The sequence below is a fragment of the Protobothrops mucrosquamatus genome, unplaced genomic scaffold (assembly GCF_001527695.2).
Source record: "Protobothrops mucrosquamatus isolate PMUCROS unplaced genomic scaffold, P.Mucros_1.0 scaffold1485, whole genome shotgun sequence".
In the NCBI taxonomy this organism is placed as follows: domain Eukaryota; kingdom Metazoa; phylum Chordata; class Lepidosauria; order Squamata; family Viperidae; genus Protobothrops; species Protobothrops mucrosquamatus.
In genome coordinates this window covers 138458-156078 of record NW_015387662.1, presented here as the reverse complement: position 1 = coordinate 156078, position 17621 = coordinate 138458, and the positions used below count along the sequence as shown (strand labels likewise).

Genomic DNA, 17621 nt, shown 5'->3' with positions numbered 1-17621 from the left:
GCCTTAATGTTTATTCGCTGCTTGCAATCCAACCAGTTTAATTCTCCTTTAATTTAAAATAATTTTAAAAAGTATTGATCGTATTCAAAACATATGTAATGCCATGCTCAAAATTTAAATATCCTTTAGCCCAAACTTTGGTAAATATTGTTCAGTTAAAAAATTCCTTTTCTACATTTGTTTCAAAATTTATATTTCATACGGGAACAATTTTAATTTCTCATTGCATAATGGTGTGATTATGTGATACACTCCAAGAAGTAGGTGAGGGCAAAATAAAAAAAGAAGTGGATTCAATACAAAAATTAAATTTGATACTTTTTATGCGTTAATTTTACTTACATTAAATTAAGAGCATAGTACTTAAATGTAGTTAATAATTAACCACTTCCATGAATATCATTTCTTTCAATTCAGATGAAAAAATTACAACCTAATGCAAACTTTATGGAGGGGCTTTAGGAGCTACAGCCAATAGTTTTAAGGCCCATATATACAATGGGATAACTCACTACTCACTGCAGGACAACTTGCCATGAGATTCACTTAGTTCCTTTTATTTTTGTTGACCACGTTTTTGTCAAAATTATTTTATCTCTTATATTAAAGGAAATCATTCCTATGACTACCAGCTTTTGTAAGGTTTGATGAATAATAAAAGGAACTAATCCCATGTTGAATTGTCCCATGGCAAGTTGTCCCGCAGTGAGTTGGCTGCAACAAGTAGGATGTAGCGAGTCAGCCATGGCGAGATGGCCTAGTCCAGGGGAGGCAACCCTGGCTCTTTTATGACTCGTGGACTTCAACTCCCAGAATTCCTGAGCCAGCCATGTTGGCTCAGGAATTCTGGGAGCTAAATTCCACGAGTCATAAAAGAGCCAAGGTTGCCTGCCCCTGGCCTACTCATTAGATAAGCGCAATGCACTCTACATGGAGCTCCTCTTGAAGACTATTTGGAAGCCTCAGTTGGTACAAAATGCAGTGGCGTTGTCAGTTGTGTGTTCTCCTAGGGCAGCACATATTACACTTCTGCTCCGCAATCTGCACTCATTGCCGGTTTCCTTCCAGGTCCAATTCAAGGTGATGGTTTTAAACATTTAAAGTCCTTCACGGTATTAGAGCAAGCTATATGAGCGACCACCTCTGCCTATTTGTATCAGCCTACCCCATTTGATCAAGGAGAGAAGGCATGCAGTAGGTACCTTGGCTAGGGAACTACATTTGGTCAATCCTAGGAGACATGCCTTCTCTGCTGTAGCACCTGCCTTTCGGAATATCCTTCCTCCTAAAATTAGATTGGCCCCATCCCTTTTGGTTTTTTGAACAGCCCTCCAGACTGGGGCTCCTACGGAATCAAATCTTTGTCTCAGTGCCTTCACTGTTGAGGGAGGAGGCCCTTTTTATCCTCCCTTCACCTATGTTGAGTATTTTTGTTTGTATGTTATTACTGTGGATTTTTTTTTAGATTTTTATCTGCTATTATATTGGCTGTTTTATCTATTGTTTTGTGCCACTCAAAGTCCCCTTCGGTGAGATGGGCAGCTATATAAATTGGATTAATAAATAAAAATGAAATAATATTAACCCTTCTTTTTTTTCTAGAAGCAAACAAGAACAACCAACTGCATTCAGGAATTGTATATTCTTTATGAGTTGGCTTTCCCTTCCGTCATATTTTATTAATAAAAGCACCGATTATCAGCCCAGAACTTCTCTAATTTGGAAGATAACTCCAGGCTATACAATCCGCCTTTAAAAAAAAAAAGTGCTAATTGAAAATATTGCTTTGAACAGTTGCTTTTGTTACAAGTAGCTCCCAGATTTGTCTTGTAAATTAGACGTGTCAAGTTGAGCTATAGAGTGGAGAGGGCAAAATAAAACTCATTAATGAGCCAGAACACATTACACATACAAGCAGTTTCTGCCTCATCTGTTCTATTTGGCTATGACAGGTAAAAACTAATTCAAGTTTAAACAGGTGGCCATGCAGCTCTGGCAAAACGTTCCGCAATATCAAAATGCAGATAGTTTGTAGGATTAAGAATTAAGTCTGAAATCTAATTCAGACCTCAGAATAATTAGCATTTGTCATTGACTAACAGTAGTTCGCTCTGCTTTGCTATCACCATTACCATACTACATGGGTTTTATTTTAATCTTTGTTGTTTCCCACCAAAGCAAGGAGGATTTAAAAGGACAATGTTCTGAAAACCTCATGAAGAGCCAAATCAACATTTCGCTTAGATTTATAGCTCTTATTTTAAAGTTGCCTAGAGGGGAAGATGCTCATCTCCCACTCGGAAGGTTGAGAGTTCAATCCTAGGGAGCGACAAATGTTTCTCTATCACAGTGTTTCTCAACCTTGACAATTTTAAGGCATGTGGACTTCAACTCCCAGAATTCCACAACCAGCAATGCTGGCTGTGGAATTCTGGGAGTTGAAGTCCACATGACTTAAAATTGTCAGGGTTAAGAAACACTGCTCTATCAGAATATAAAGTGTAAATATCTGCTAAGAACTCCACATAGGTGTCAGGAAGGACATTTTGCCAGTAAACACTCAGCTCCGTTCAGTCACCCTGATTCCACATGAGATAAAAAGGGATTACAGGGTCGTAAAAAGAAAAAAGAAGAAGAAAAACTACCATACTATGTTACTAGAACAAAAATATTTGTTTAAAAAAAAGTAATTTCATATTAATAGCACATTTACAAAAAAAATAAATAAATAAATTTAAATCACTTGATCTTTCAAATGTTGTGTGCATTCTTAAATCCCAAATAGCTACTCAAACAAGCTGCAGAATGGAAACTACAGGCAAAAATGCTGAAGGAACAAGACACTGTTCTCCGGGCTCAGGTAAAATAAGGCCCTTGTTTCTATTATGTACTTTTTCAACTAGCCATGCTCACCATATTAGATGTATAAAAGTGGATAAAACGTTGTAAAACTTATCTATGTTCAAACCCCATTTAAGCATATTCCCTGGAAAAAGAACAGGGTAGCATGCATGCATTAGATTAAATCAGGGGTCTTCAAACTTGGCCCTTTTATGACTTGTGGACTTCAACTCCCAGAATTCCTCAGCTAGGCATGCTGGCTGAGGAATTTGGGAATTGAAGTCCACATGTCATAAAAGGGCCAAATTTGAAGAGCCCTGGATTAAATCCTTATGAATTACTAGAGTGGAGCAGTCCATACCTTTTATTGGAAATATTAGCATAGAGTGTTCTATTATAATTTATCACATGGTAAGAGATAGGAAGAATTAACAATATTGATTTGTGATGGCTAGAAATAGAAAAGTATAATCAGTGCTAATCAAAATAGTGTTTAATTATTTTAATAGTTAATAGTTTTTAATTATTTTTATCTTGTATTGATAAAAAAAATATTTTAGCATGCCTTAGCGCAACCTCTCCCAAGTTAATACAGGTAGTCCTTGACTTACAACCAATTGTTTAATGATGTTTCAGAGTTACAATAGTGCTAAAAAAAAATCACTTGCAACCTGTCCTCAAAGTTACGACCATTGTATAACCCCAGCAGTCATGTGATCCCAATTTGGGAACTTCCCAGCCAGCTTCTGACAAGCAAAATCAATGGGGAAAGCTGGAGTTGCTTAATGAACGTGATTCACTTCATGACCACATGGCTCACTTTACAACCGCACAGATTTCTTTAGCAACCGCACTAAAAATGGCCATAAAATCTGGTCCAGCCAATGATGACTTGCTTAAGAACCACATCACTTAGCGACTGAAATTCTGATCCCAATGGTCATAAATTGTATCGCTGTACCTGTATCGTTGTGTTGAATTTATTTCATTTCACTTCCAGCTAAAGTTTGGGAAGTTGCAGTCTAATTAACTTGGAATTGAGAAAAATTGGAGAAATTTGGCTTCTTGTTTTTCTTATTTTCTTCCATCATCTATTCCTTTTTATTTTAAGAATATTTTCTCTTTAAAAAAGATTCAAAGCCAGCATACATTCCTCTTTGTTTCATGTTTAGAATGTTTTTACCCTTTTTTTAATCATCCATTTTTATTATCAAGGAGTATATTAAATATATGGAATCGGCAACAAGAATTTGATACCAACCTATGCTAGATCAGATACAGCTGCAGAGGTCAAAGAGGAATTGAAATTATGCAATGTTATAAACCAGGGGTGTCAAACTCAATTTCATTGAGGGCCACATCAGCATTGTGGTTGCCCTCGGGGGGCTGGGTGGGTGTGGCCAGGGTGGGTGCGACCTACTGGGTGGGCATGGATGGAGTGGGTGTGCCCTACTGGGTGAGCATGGCTAGCTCTACATTGTTCGTGTCAAGGGTGCCTGTGGGGGCCTGGGCAGGAGTGGAACAGATCTGAGGGTCTCTGGCAGAAGGGGGTGGTCCATTTCTTCATTCCTCACAAAGGGTGACACCTCCCCAGCATGCACCCAGGAGGTGGGGCCAATGCGGCAGGGGCTGGTTCCTCGCTGTTTTTAGACGGCTTTGTGGAGCTAAGATTGAATGCGTTTCAGCATAGATGGCCACCACAAAATTGTACATTGGCTCCCAGCCGGTCTGAGCCAGGGCCAAGGCAGTGGGGGCCATTCCCTCACTGTTTCCAGGATGGCTTCGCGGGCCACATGAAACCACTTTGCGGGCCGCATATGGCCCCCGGGCCTTGTATTTGACATGTTTGTTATAAACCATCAAGGATGGTTGAGTATTTGAAGCTGGGTTTTGTCCAAGGTAGGAAAAACAGTGAAAAGAAAAATATTTTGTCCTTATTACAAATGTTATTTCCCAAAGTTCATATAGCGAAACCAGTGGGATTATCTACATCTGTTTAGCATTTAGGGACATTTTAAGGGCTAGCAATTTGCGATTTTGAACATCTGATATAGTGAAATTGTTAGGAAACTGTTCTTTATGCCGTGTTGATCATGTTAGACATTGGATTCCATTATCCCAATACTAGCACCCTCACTTACCTGAGTCAGCAGAGCAGGGACAGGCAACCTATGGCACTCCTGTTTATTGCTGAAGTGCAAGTATCCTGGAGAAACATGAAGAATTCCGGGAGCTGATAACCTAGAAGATAATTGTGAGGAATTCTGGGAGCTGAAGTTTAGCAAATGCATCTGGAATGCCTACAAGATGCCATCATTTCCTAATTCTTTGGAAGGGAAAGCTTTCTTTAATGAACCTCCGTAATATAACTTCCTTTAGGATCCAAGCCCAATTCTCCCACTCCTTATACCACATCCTCATTTTTCAGGAACATCTTGATTTTCCTTTGAAGATGGCAGAGGATGGAAAAGTCTTCTTCTGCAAACTCTTTTTAAGATACCTTAAATTCCAAGCTAAAAGTTTCATCTTACTACCTTTCTGCGATCTTTTGAATTGAACTGAATTGAGTGCTAATTATTGTGCAATGGTGAGTGTAATTGACCACGTTTTTTTTCCTTCCTTTGAATGCAGCTGACCCTCTACTCTGAACGCTTTGAAGAATTTCAGAAAACGCTAACAAACAGCAATGAAGTGTTTGCCAACTTTAAGCAAGAAATGGACAAGGTGGGTTATACGTTGCATTCCAACTCTACACTTTCCATGTTGTTAAAGGACACCACTGAACGTCTTTCGGGTTGATTTCGTTTGGTTTTCAAGGTTTCCCAACCAATTTTTTGTTTATAAAAGTTTATAAACTTCTCTACTGATAATTTGAGGATGTGCTGTATCCTAGATTACTCTATCAAGTTTCCAGATATTTAGATCCGTTCGTTTATTAGCTTTTGAGGAATGAAATCTTGGGTTTCGGTTGGTTGATTTCTCCAGTAAAGAACATAAAATAGGGCTGGAGCGTGCAGGGTTTTAGAAACCACTAAGCAAATAAATAGATTGTTCGGTCATCTGTAGACTGGGAGTAACTATTATGTAGCCTATGGCGGTTTCCAGTCCCTTCATTGATCCTTCAGAGTTCTCCAATGTCACAGCCCTGAAATACAGTGACAATTGACGGTACAATTTTCTTCATGTTTTAGAAAGGAATGTTTATTTTTAAAAGGCCCTATAAGGATATGTCTATGGAGATTCTCAGTCATCCAGGTCATAGTTGTCCCAAAGGTGCTTTTTCACGAGGCAACTGGACTTTCTTTTTTCTCTTTGAAGATGTTTCACTTCTCATCCAAGAAGCTTCGTCAGCTCTGACTGGATATTCCCTTCCATCCTCCCATTCCCCACCATCCAGTCAGACTTGAAGAAGTTTCTTGGATGAGAAGTGAAATGTCTTCAAAGAGAAAAAAGAAAGTCCAGTTGCCTCCTGAAAAATCATCTTTGGGCCCTATAAGGGTAGAAACAAAGTTCTGTCCTAGCCATTTCTGATAGTATCAGTGTAGTACAATTCTGCAAACTTGGGAGTTTGCGGCATAATAGGAAAATGTCCACGTTAGAGCCCTAAAAGATTCATGTTGTAAACATTAAGGCCATTTGTATTATTATGATTGATTTGCAAAACATGGGACTCTGAAGTTCACAGCATTAGCCATAATAAAAAGTGTATTTATAAACACAGCTTCCTATTTTGTTGTATTTTGTACTGCCATCCTTTTAGCTCTTTTGCTTTGTTATCTTCTTGTAAGCATTTTCATTTAGAGAAATGGAAAGACCATGAACTTCTTAGATATCATGTTTTATCAAACTGTGAAAGAAATCCTACTGCTAGGAGCCAGAAACCATGTTTTAAAAAGTTCAGGAAAGAGTGATCAGATGATAGAATCATTAATTCACTTGGTTAAGTTTATAACAATTCAGAATGTTGTTAATGGAGTAGAATTAAGTGGTATTAAATTGAAGAACAGATTCTTATGAAAAATGTTCCATGCTTATGTCAGCCCTACAAATTATTTAAGAAGCTGACAATAGGCATGCTTTACACTTACTCACTGCTTGGAATTATCCACAAAATCGCCATTAAGTTGCCGTTGTATTATTCATTTATATATAAAAAAAGATGGAAAACATGTAGAAATTGATGGTGTTATTGCAACAGCATTCTATTTTTGCTAGCCTAACAGGAAAAAAAAAATCAAGTATTATATCTGTATTCATAAGCTTATGTTTTGTAAGATTACATATAGATTGATATTTATTCTGAGGATCTCCAGAAAGGGAAAAACAGCAAAGATGTCAGCTTTATAGTACTTTGTATGTATTATGCACCTTTGATTTTCCTGACAGATATTTTTAACATGTCTAACGTGGATTTAAAAATCTTTGCACACACACTGAACCATTCCATCTTCATAATATGACAAGTGATCACAGAAATCAAAATGAGAATGAATGTAAGGATTGACATCAACACTCATTTACATATTTTTTGGATAAGAAAGCATAGATTTAAATCCTAAGGTACAATTCCAGGAAGAAGACAGCAAAATTCATTTGCATACTTTTGGATATGAAATCATAAGATATGAACTCAGGAAGAGGTTTCTTACCACTCTTCTCTCATCTCTGTAGAAAAAGGATCTCTGCAACATGCAAACAGCTTAAGGCAGACATGTCAAACACAAGGCCCGGGGGCCGGATGTGGCCCGCGAAGTGGTTTCATGTGGCCCGCAAAGCCGTCCTGGAAACAGTGAGGGAACGGCCCCCGCTGCCCAGGCCGGCCTGGAGCCAATGTACAATTTTGTGGTGGCCATCTATGCTGAAACGCATTCAGTCTTAGCTCCACAAGGCCGCCTAGAAACAGCGAGGAACCAGCCCCTGCTGTGTCGGCCCCGCCCCCTGGGTGGATGCTGGGGAAGTGTCACCCTTTGTGAGGAATGAAGAAATGGACCATGCCTTCTGCCAGAGACCCTCAGATCTGTCCCACTCCTGCCCAGGCCCCCACAGGCACCCTTGACGTGAACGTTGTAGAGCTGGTCATGCCCACCCAGTAGGCCACACCCACTCCATCCACACCCACCCAGTAGGCTGCACCCACCCTGGCCACACCCACCCGGCCCCCTGAGGGCAACCGCAATGCTGATGCGGCCCTCAATGAAATTGAGTTTGACACCCCTGGCTTAAGGTGACCCCTTTATTCAAGCCCTCGTGCAGTTGCTTCCAACTGTTGTAGACTGCTAATTTACATTATTTTAATCAATTAGTTTTCTGATGGTGGTTCATATCTTGATTTTTCAAAATAAATGGTTTTTGTTATAGACCAGTGATGGCGAACCTTTTAGAAACTGAGTGCAACCAAAACCAACTTATGCATCGTCGAGTGCTGGCTGGGTGTGGCCCATTGGCTGGGTGTGGCTGCGGTGGTAACGGCAGACTGGGTGGGACTAAAAAGTTCAATCAATCAATTCCAACTTTGCAAGATCTTTTTTTTCCCGCGAGAAGTTGAAATTGACTAATTGAACCTTTTTTTTTTGGTACATGGCGGCAGCGGCCTAAAGTGAAAAGGTTTTATAAAACCCAGCTGAAGGCCTAGGACTGGGACGATGGTGCGCGTGCCCACAGAGAGGGCTCTGAGTGCCGCCTCTGGCACCCGTGCCATAGGTTCACCACCACTGTTATAGACCATTTTGTGACTCTTAGATGAAGGTATAGAAATGTAAAAAATATAATTATGATATAAGGGAACATGGGGGCCGACCAATTTGGGTGATTTTCCCCTTCCCTGCGTGGCAGGTTGTCCCACACCCCAGTCTATATTTTCAGGAAGGAAAGTCACACAGTATTCCAAAAAATATGGTGTAGCGCAAGTTGCTAGATGGGATGGTCAACTACTTTTTCCAGGGCTAGAGAAAGAATTGTTGAAAGAATTATAGATAGAATAAGAAATAACAAAACAAGTATATAGAAGCAAGGAAAGAGAATAATAAAAAATATGAGTATTTATACAATTTAGGTTTTTGTAGGCAGGATAATTTCTGAAATATTCCCCATCTCTAATATTTTTTTCAATCCAGACACTCAAATGGGGAATATGTAGTAGAATCTCAATATATCCACCAACATTTTACCATTTTGCTGTTTCCTCTTCATGGTTGATATGTCTGTCTACACATGAAGAGTGCCTGTCCACTGATGTAGTAGTATCCACCAGTTGAATGGATAACTCCCTTTAAGTGTATCCCAGTCTGAGAATTGAAGAATACTATATCAAACCTAAGCAGCATATGGAGAAAGGAAGCTTAATTACATGAATAAGTACACTCACACAATGTTGGATACAACCCCTTAGGTTTGGACTAGTATCTTTGAGAGTAATAATTGGGAACCATCTATGAAGCTACGATTCTCATACAAAATCCATTAAATTAATTTGGAGGTTGTATGAGCATTTAATTAGCTTACGCAGCCCTAAGGTAAGCCATTTAGGAAAAAGTCAAGTTTAACTTTCCTGCTCTGTCCACTAGATTTTTATTTTTTTCACAGATGACAAAGAAAATGAAAAAACTGGAAAAGGATACAGCCACATGGAAAGCAAGGTTTGAGAACTGTAACAAAGCTTTACTGGACATGATTGAAGAGGTATGAAACAAATTTTAAAATCAGTTGCATATAAAAGCCATATAATCTTGTTCATTAAAATGTTCTTAATAAGGGAGCCATGACGTCACTATTACTGGAAAGATTTCCAATACTGTTCATACTTATTTGTCTGCTTAGTGGCAATTAATAAACGAAGTAACAGAATAGAGTTATGTAAGCTCTTGTTGCATGTGGGAAATGAAATGATAAAATTAAAGAAATCTGAAATTTGGAGTCACGCTTTAATTCAGAGGCAATCCAGCTGTCAGCATGCATGGCCACTGGATAACATTTGCACAATCCAATTATCCCATTTGCATTTTTCACTGAGCAAGTTGGCAAAATATTTTTAAAAAAAGACTTTTAACATGATTTAAATGCAATAATAGAATGACTTGGGCGGGCTTCATGCATTGCAGAAGTGAAAGGCTAAGAGCAACATGCTATAATTTGTAATTTCCCAATTTCCCTTTTCGCACACACCCTTTCGCATCCTGCAAGCTAAAATTAGCATCTCTAAGAAGTCTTAGCTGGCTCTATAGATTTGCATAAATTGAATGTAAAATCTCGGGCATAAAAGGTCCAGGATACCATAAAGTTTGCAGAAATGGCAAGCCAATGGTAGGACCTTGAGGTTACCTTTTAAGTAGTATTTGAACAAGCAAACAAGAAAAGGAGGACAGATTTGTCTGGCCATTTAGATTCTCTTTTGTCGTGTTATCAGCTTGGCAGCCTTCAAATATTTTTCTTTTTTTACTCTATCACAGAAATCCATGAGGGCCAAGGAATATGAATGTTTTGTAGTGAAAATTCAAAGACTAGAAAATCTTTGCAGAGCTCTGCAGGAGGAACGGAACGTATTGTACAAAAAAATAAAAGAAGCACAATTCCCTGAAGAGAACAAAGAAGAGGAGGCAGAAGAAGATGAGGAAGAAGAACAGCAAGCTGGGGTGGAGGATAGTCTGGAGAATAAGACTACAGTTACAAGTCAGGCTGTTGATGAGCCATCTGCCACCAGTGAAATTATCCCCAAAGATTTGGCTACAGCTTTCATGGTGTCTCATGTGAATATGCCTATGATCCCAACCAATGAAGAAAAAGTAGAAGAACTACATGAGCCCAAAGTATGTGACCCAATTTCTCCTCCTGAGATGATATTGGCTTCTTGCAAGCCACAAGGCAACCAGGATTGCTGTATTGATCCAACATCCATGCCCAAAGCAGAGGAACCAGAGGGCGACACAGTAAAACTTGGTCCAGATCATCCAGTGTTGAAGCTCTCAAATACTGACATGGAAGATGTTGATTAGCATGATATAATGCATATAATGCTATAATGCATTTTTCCCCCCAAAATGACATTCTCCAATCCTTTCCTAAACATTTCTGTCTTTCATAATAAGATGGCTTTACAAGTGTTTTCAAACCTGCTTCAGTTTCATAGAATACAGGTTGCTGTATCCCATGATTACTGGTGGTGTTTGAATTTGCTTTGTTTCTCATTCAGGTAAACCCAATAGCTTCTCTAACATTTAGTAGAATTAAGAGTCTTCATTTCCAACGGAACTTTTACAATATGGATAGGTCCTCCTATGGGAAGCCTACTCTCAAAATGCTCCAAATAAATTAAATAAACAAATAGTTGGGAAAAGGAAGAGCTTGGTGTGCTTGAGACAGCAAAAGCTACCAAGCCTTAAGGATAAAATTAAAATGAATTTAGAAGTAGTAAAATATAGTGCCAGGGTAGCAAGTCCTAAGCTACTGATTATATATATGGTATATAAATGATTCAATCAGTATTTCTGACTGAATTTAGCAATCCTACTTATTTGATCTTTCCAGGGATTGGGATACCAAATAATAAATAAGCAAATAAATAATTTCTATCAGCAATCTATTAACTGGACAGAGATTTATAATCATGTGGGCTATAAACCAACACCACCATAGATTGATTGCTGACAATAGGGTTCATGTAATATGAAAATTACTAAGGTTAGAATTTCAAAGTTCAAACATTTGAAGCTTAAATAGGCTATCATCAAAAAGAGATATTTTCAGATACCTATCGTACTAAAACCTGAGCTCCTTCCTACTTCTAGCATTTCAAACATAAAGCATCTTGGCCTAATTACCTAACAGTAATTCATCCTATAATTTTCTGCTACTTTCATCATAGTTGAGTCTTTGGAAATGTTCTGGATTTCTGAAAACAAATCTTTTTGTTTTAAATTCATGCACATTAACTTGGGATCTGGTATGAAGTGATTTATCATATATTTTATGATATAGAATGACGGTGTGAACACTGATCCATGTCCAAGTTTAGAATTGCTGCATTTGCATATAAGGTTACATCTCTAGTAATAAAATATGACTTGAAAAATAAACTAACTTTGGAAATCTTTCAGGATACAGTGCAAGAACAAGTAGCCCTCAGATTTGGGCATGGCATTTAATTTTTGCTTTCAAAAATTAGGTGTTCCTTTTGCAGTTAATTCTTTTGTTGTTATAAAATATGCAAAATTGCCCACCTCTCTTCCTATATTCTACATCAGCAGTCCCCAACTTTCTTGGCACCAGGGACTGGTTTCATGGAAGACAATTAATTGATGGATTGGGGGGGGGGGGTTGATTTCGATCTCTCACTCTCCCGCCGCTCACCTCCAGCTGTGTGGCCCAGTTCCTAACAGGCCACTGACCGGTACTGGTCCAAGGTTGGAAACACATTCTGCATTCATATTTTGAGTTTTATATTACAAACAATTTGTCTTATTAAAAAAATATTATTCAAACATGTATGGTCACAATCTAGTACCTAGGTTTGTCATTGGATCCTCCTGAATTAAACAATGATTCAGTATGTTAGGTAGACTATATGATTTTATGGCTATCAATTGAATTTACATGTTTTTTAAACACAGCACATCTGAGGAATTCTAGCCTAGTTTCAGTAATAAGATTTTCATTTCTAACCTCCTTAGTATTTTAAACATTGCCTTAATAGTTTCCATTCACTGGGTTTTGTTTTGTTTTTTTTGTTTTTTGCTGTTTCTTTTATTAGATGAAAGCTCATATTTCAAAAACAAGTTATCAGATGTGAATATTTTTATGTGGACTATAAATTTGAATTAGGCCTAATAATGATCAGATTCTTCAAAACACTGGAGAGATATTATCTCAGTAATCTGAAGAACCATCTGAAAAATAGTTACTAATCATCTACCTACATTACCACCTTTATTGAAGAGATTCAAATTATAGACTACTCCAGAAACAATTTCACAGTAGGAATCCCTCAGCATTAGACATTAGAAAATCTCTATGAAGATCTCTATACCATTATACTGTACTGTATAATTTATTGTGATTGCACTTTGGAGAGCGGGAGAGCAGGTTGGTCTCCAAACCAATTTAAAAATACTAGAAATGACTACAAAGGCAAAACAGAAAGAAGTGTTACATATAAGAGCAATAATGTCGGGCCTTTGATCCCATAGCCCCACCCAAACAGGCAGAGTCTGTAAGACAAGCCAAATGAATCATTAATAGCAAGTCTATGCCGGAGATCTTCATTGAAATGACACATCTATCAGGCAGAAATGAGAGGCAAGCTTGTAGTGAAGTCCAAAGATATGTTTTGAAAACCCCTGACAGATCCAGATTAATAGCTAAATGTTTCTAGGGACTATTACAAATAGGATTCTGGCTACAAGATGATTTTTGAAGTATCCTGTTTGAGTGGTCCATCTCCTGGATATCTCATAAATTTCCTTAGTAATCCTTATGGAAACATGCATAAAATTAATGTATTTGAAGGCAATGAACAGACAGAATTAGGGTTTCCACGTATTCAACACTTCTCACTTTTTAAAGCCATAAATACTGAAAGGCTGGTGCACACACAGCTCTAGTTCAGCAACAACTACAACTTTATCCACTGTACTTACAGATCAAGGATTTCAAGCAGCCAGGAAAAACCTGTGCCCAAACTGATGGTCACAATTATTTTTCAGTTTCTACATGACGTTAAGGAACCAAATGAGCTTTACTTGTCGTTTTATACAACTTATAAGGGATTGGGTTGTTTTGGGATACCGGTAGTCCTCCACTTAGAACCGGTCACTTAGTGACCATTCAAAGTTACAACAGATTCCAAAAAAGGGATCACAGGATTTGAAGTTCTGACATCTGTCCTCAATCATGTACATTTTGGGCACTTGGTAACCAGCCTGCATTCATGGCTGTTTGCAGCATCCTGTAGTCACGTGACTACAATTTTACATTTTTGCTAGAAGCCACCATTTACTTCAGATTCCTGGCAAAAAAAAAAAAACCTTGTAGTGAACAATGGGTTTGCTTAACAATCACATGTTTGCTTTATAACCTCACTTGCTTAAAAACCACCACAAAAAAGGTCATAAAATCTGGTGGTCGTGTGGTGACCCACTTTACAACCATCACTGAAATTATGGGTTCAATTAGTCATAAATCAAGAACTTGTAACTTTTTTCCAAATATTTTAGAAAATAATGTAAAATTTGCTATTACTAAGGAAACTCTAGAAACCTTAGGTATATGATATAAATGGATAACAGCTGATCAAAAGGGACTTTTGGCTAGTATTTTAGATCATTATCCTAGGAAGCTGATAAGGAATAAAAGATGTATAGAACTCTGACAACAGATTCAGCTTTCCATTTAAATCCAGACCTGTTTCTTCAAATAATTCCAACTACATTTTATGCAGTCTGAGCTTCACACTCGTTTCCTTCCAGCATCACCATCCATGCTCTCATGCGTGCAGTTTTCTTTTAAAAATGGCCCACTGTTAATATGGAATGCCTCTTCATACAGGATTGCCTGTATTTATTTTCAATCCGATATAGAAACAAACAAAAGATTATTCCTCCATATTGCTGTTGCCTGCTTCCAGGAGCTAGTAGCCCAAAATAATGAACCCTATTTAAAGAAGGAAGCAACTTTTATAAGCAAGTCTTGCAACCTGAATCTTAGAAGCCAAGTGACATCTTATTTGTTTTTTTGAAGGAGTGAAGGATTCATCAAACAACTAAGTAGTGCTTTCAAACCCTAGTGTCAGTCAAGAAATCAAGATATCAAGAGCACATGTCCTCTGAAAGAGCCTATTCCGTTTCAGGACGATACATTCTTGACTGCTTCATGTTCACGTTTAGATATAACGACAGAGATCAGAATGTATTTCACTGAAATGCTCCTAATAGATATATATAGATGGTATATTCTCCTTTAGTGCAGAAGGTGATCCAAAAGTAAGACTTTCCAGAACAATCTCACTGGATAGAAACAAATCTTGGGATTAATATCCATTAAATATGTTCTACCAAATGAGACTCTGGCACAGAAATCCCATTTAATTTTTAATATCAAACTAATGATGATATGGAGGACCAGACTGCAGACATCTGCCAGTAAAACCCTTATATTATTGGTGACTAAAAAGGACCATAAGCTCTCCCTGAAAAAGGACTGAAACCCATTTTATTAATTAATGCATATCCAAATATGGTATCAGAAACAACATAGCAATCTATAGTGGCATCCTAGAAAATAACAAACTGATAATTTGGTTAAGCAAACCTTTTCTGTGCCATCTCTTTAATTTTGGTGTGCACCCCATCTAAGAGTTGAGTCAAGTCTCAACCATGTTTTGCGATGGCTATAAGGGCTTTCATATTGCTGTTCCAGAAACATATATATTCATTTAATTGGCTACTTGCTTCAGATTTAGCAGGCTATAAGGGCTTTCATATTGCTGTTCCAGAAACATATATATTCATTTAATTGGCTACTTGCTTCAGATTTAGCAACAGCATCAACTGCAGAAATCATGAAAGACTTCTTGTTTTATTCATGAGATAGAGTCCCTGAAACAATCGGACTCTTGAATCTTGTCACATCAGAGAATCAGAATCAAAGGTAGCCATTCAGTTCAACCCTGTTCAATGTAAAAATGCAAATTAAAGCATACATCCAAGACACAATGCTGCCACTTGAATGCATTCAGTGAAGGGCTGCCTACTCCTTTTCAGGGTTCTATTGTTGAACTTTAAATAATAGATTTTCCCTCTATCATTTAATAGAAATCTGCCTCCCTTCTAGTTAAACATATTATCCCAGATACTGCGCTCTGAAAAAACTGGGAAAAGACAATCTCTTTTGGGTGAAAGATTAACGAGTTATTTCAAAAGTGATGAATGCTTTGCCTTTTTTACTTTTGCAAGGCTAAATATGTCCAGCTCTTTCAGTTGCTCATCAGAGATCAGAGTGAGTCAGAGTTCCACTAATAAAGTAGAAGGGTTGGGTAAGACCTATTGTTGGTGAGACTTATTTCATACCTGTTGCCCTGGCTGTTTGGCTTCCTGAATGAGGTACTCCAGGTGGTGATTTCAGATGCTGTAGTGCAGGGGTGTCAAACTGCCGGCCCATAGGCCGGATGCATCATGCCGAAACCGCACCCACCCCATTGCCGGCAATGGAAAAAAAGTCGTGATATGTCACGACACGTCACGTGACGTTACAAGTTTGACACCCCTTGCTGTAGTATATAGAGTTCTTGTGTGACTGAAACTCTCAAGTTTGCTGGCTGGGGAATTCTGGGAGTTGAAGTCCACAAGTCTTCAAGTTGGACACCTCTCCTCTAAAGCCTACCAGTGTTCGGAAACTGACCAATATTGCAAAGGTCTGTCAGGCCTTAATGTGAATCTGGGCTGACAAAACCACTCTGGACTCTTTGCAGTTCAATTCTGCTTGGTGCTGAATCTTATCTTAAAGTAAGAACAGGGCCCTGCATTTTCATGGTGACAACAGACACTGAAGTGACCCTCATGTTATTTCTGTCATTATCTTACTGCAGAAATTATCTGCAGGATGCTTTGCACAGGCCTCTTACATACAATGCTGTGAACCTTTATCTGGACTAGTTTAAAACAGCCAAAAACATAATCCACCACAATTTATTATTTTAATACAGATAAATCACAACCCCAAAACTTAACACCACAAAAATGGCATCACAACCAATTGTTTTAAAGTTTTGTCAACATTCATTTGCTATGTACATATTTTTACCCTGCAAAAGTGCAATCCAAAACCTTTCCCCCTTTTTGAGGAAAAAAGGCTTTTACTGACAAAACGCAAACAGGGTAAACTGGATACCTCACAATAATTTGCCCTTGCATACCTCGTACAATTAAATCAGAAGAAAATTAAATTTGCTACATGTCTTCCTATCAAGAGCACACTGACAGAATCACCTGTTGCCTCAAATCTGGCTTTCAGGAATTCACTCACTTAAAATGATCAAATAAGCATCAGTCATACACTCTCATGTGCACTTAATGTTTTTAAATGGAGTTTGTTTGTGATCAAAGATTCTTTCTTGAACTGTAACACTATAAGATTCTGCTGTTTTTTTTAGGAACATATGTTTTCCTTTTTCTTCATGAAGGGTGGGGAAATGCAGGATTAACATTTAATATCTTCATTTTGTTATTTGTATGTGGAGGTGTGGTTACCCACATGGCAAAATTTCTGCCATCAGGTTATCAAATACAAATGCCACAGTGAATAAAAAGTTCTATCAAGTTTGAGAAAGATCATTTGGACACAGGAAAAAAATGTAATAGATGGTCTTCCAATGTGTACCTGTTTAAAAAGAAAAGAAAAACAATTCACAGATATAATATAATGTTATGGCGGTGGCTGTGGCTGTGGAAAGAAATTTCTGCCAGATGCAGTACAGGATATATCTTTCAGCAAAGTGAAATGGCTATATATGTAAATGCACGTGGAGACAATAAGTGGCAGTTTCTAAAACAACTGGGAACTTAGAAAAAGATGCAGCTGCTTTAATAGTTCAAAGAAAGCCAGGGCTTTTTTTCAGCCGGAACGCGGCGGAACCGCGTTCCGGCACCTTTTTCCGGGCCGGCCGCACCGGAAATAGCCCCTCCCACACCGGAAATAGCCCCTCCCAAATTTTACTTGCATTCCTGTTCTCTAAAGGGGCGGTCCTAGGGTTTGATGAGGGCGTGGCCAGGTTTGAGTTCCGCCACCTTTTCTCC

At 38.2% G+C, this 17621-nt stretch overlaps 1 protein-coding gene across 1 annotated transcript in view; it reads left to right on the top strand.

Moving 5' to 3' along the window:
• Window positions 1–11909, top strand: part of TXLNB (taxilin beta) — a 30002-nt gene extending 18093 nt beyond the window's left edge. Inside the window, exons 7-10 of the mRNA XM_015822176.1 lie at window positions 2786–2860; window positions 5473–5565; window positions 9424–9519; window positions 10287–11909. Of these exons, the coding sequence (XP_015677662.1) occupies window positions 2786–2860; window positions 5473–5565; window positions 9424–9519; window positions 10287–10829 (807 nt within the window). The 3' untranslated portion in view covers window positions 10830–11909. The remainder of the gene's footprint in view (window positions 1–2785; window positions 2861–5472; window positions 5566–9423; window positions 9520–10286) is intronic.
• The last annotated feature ends 5712 nt before the right edge of the window (window positions 11910–17621 follow it).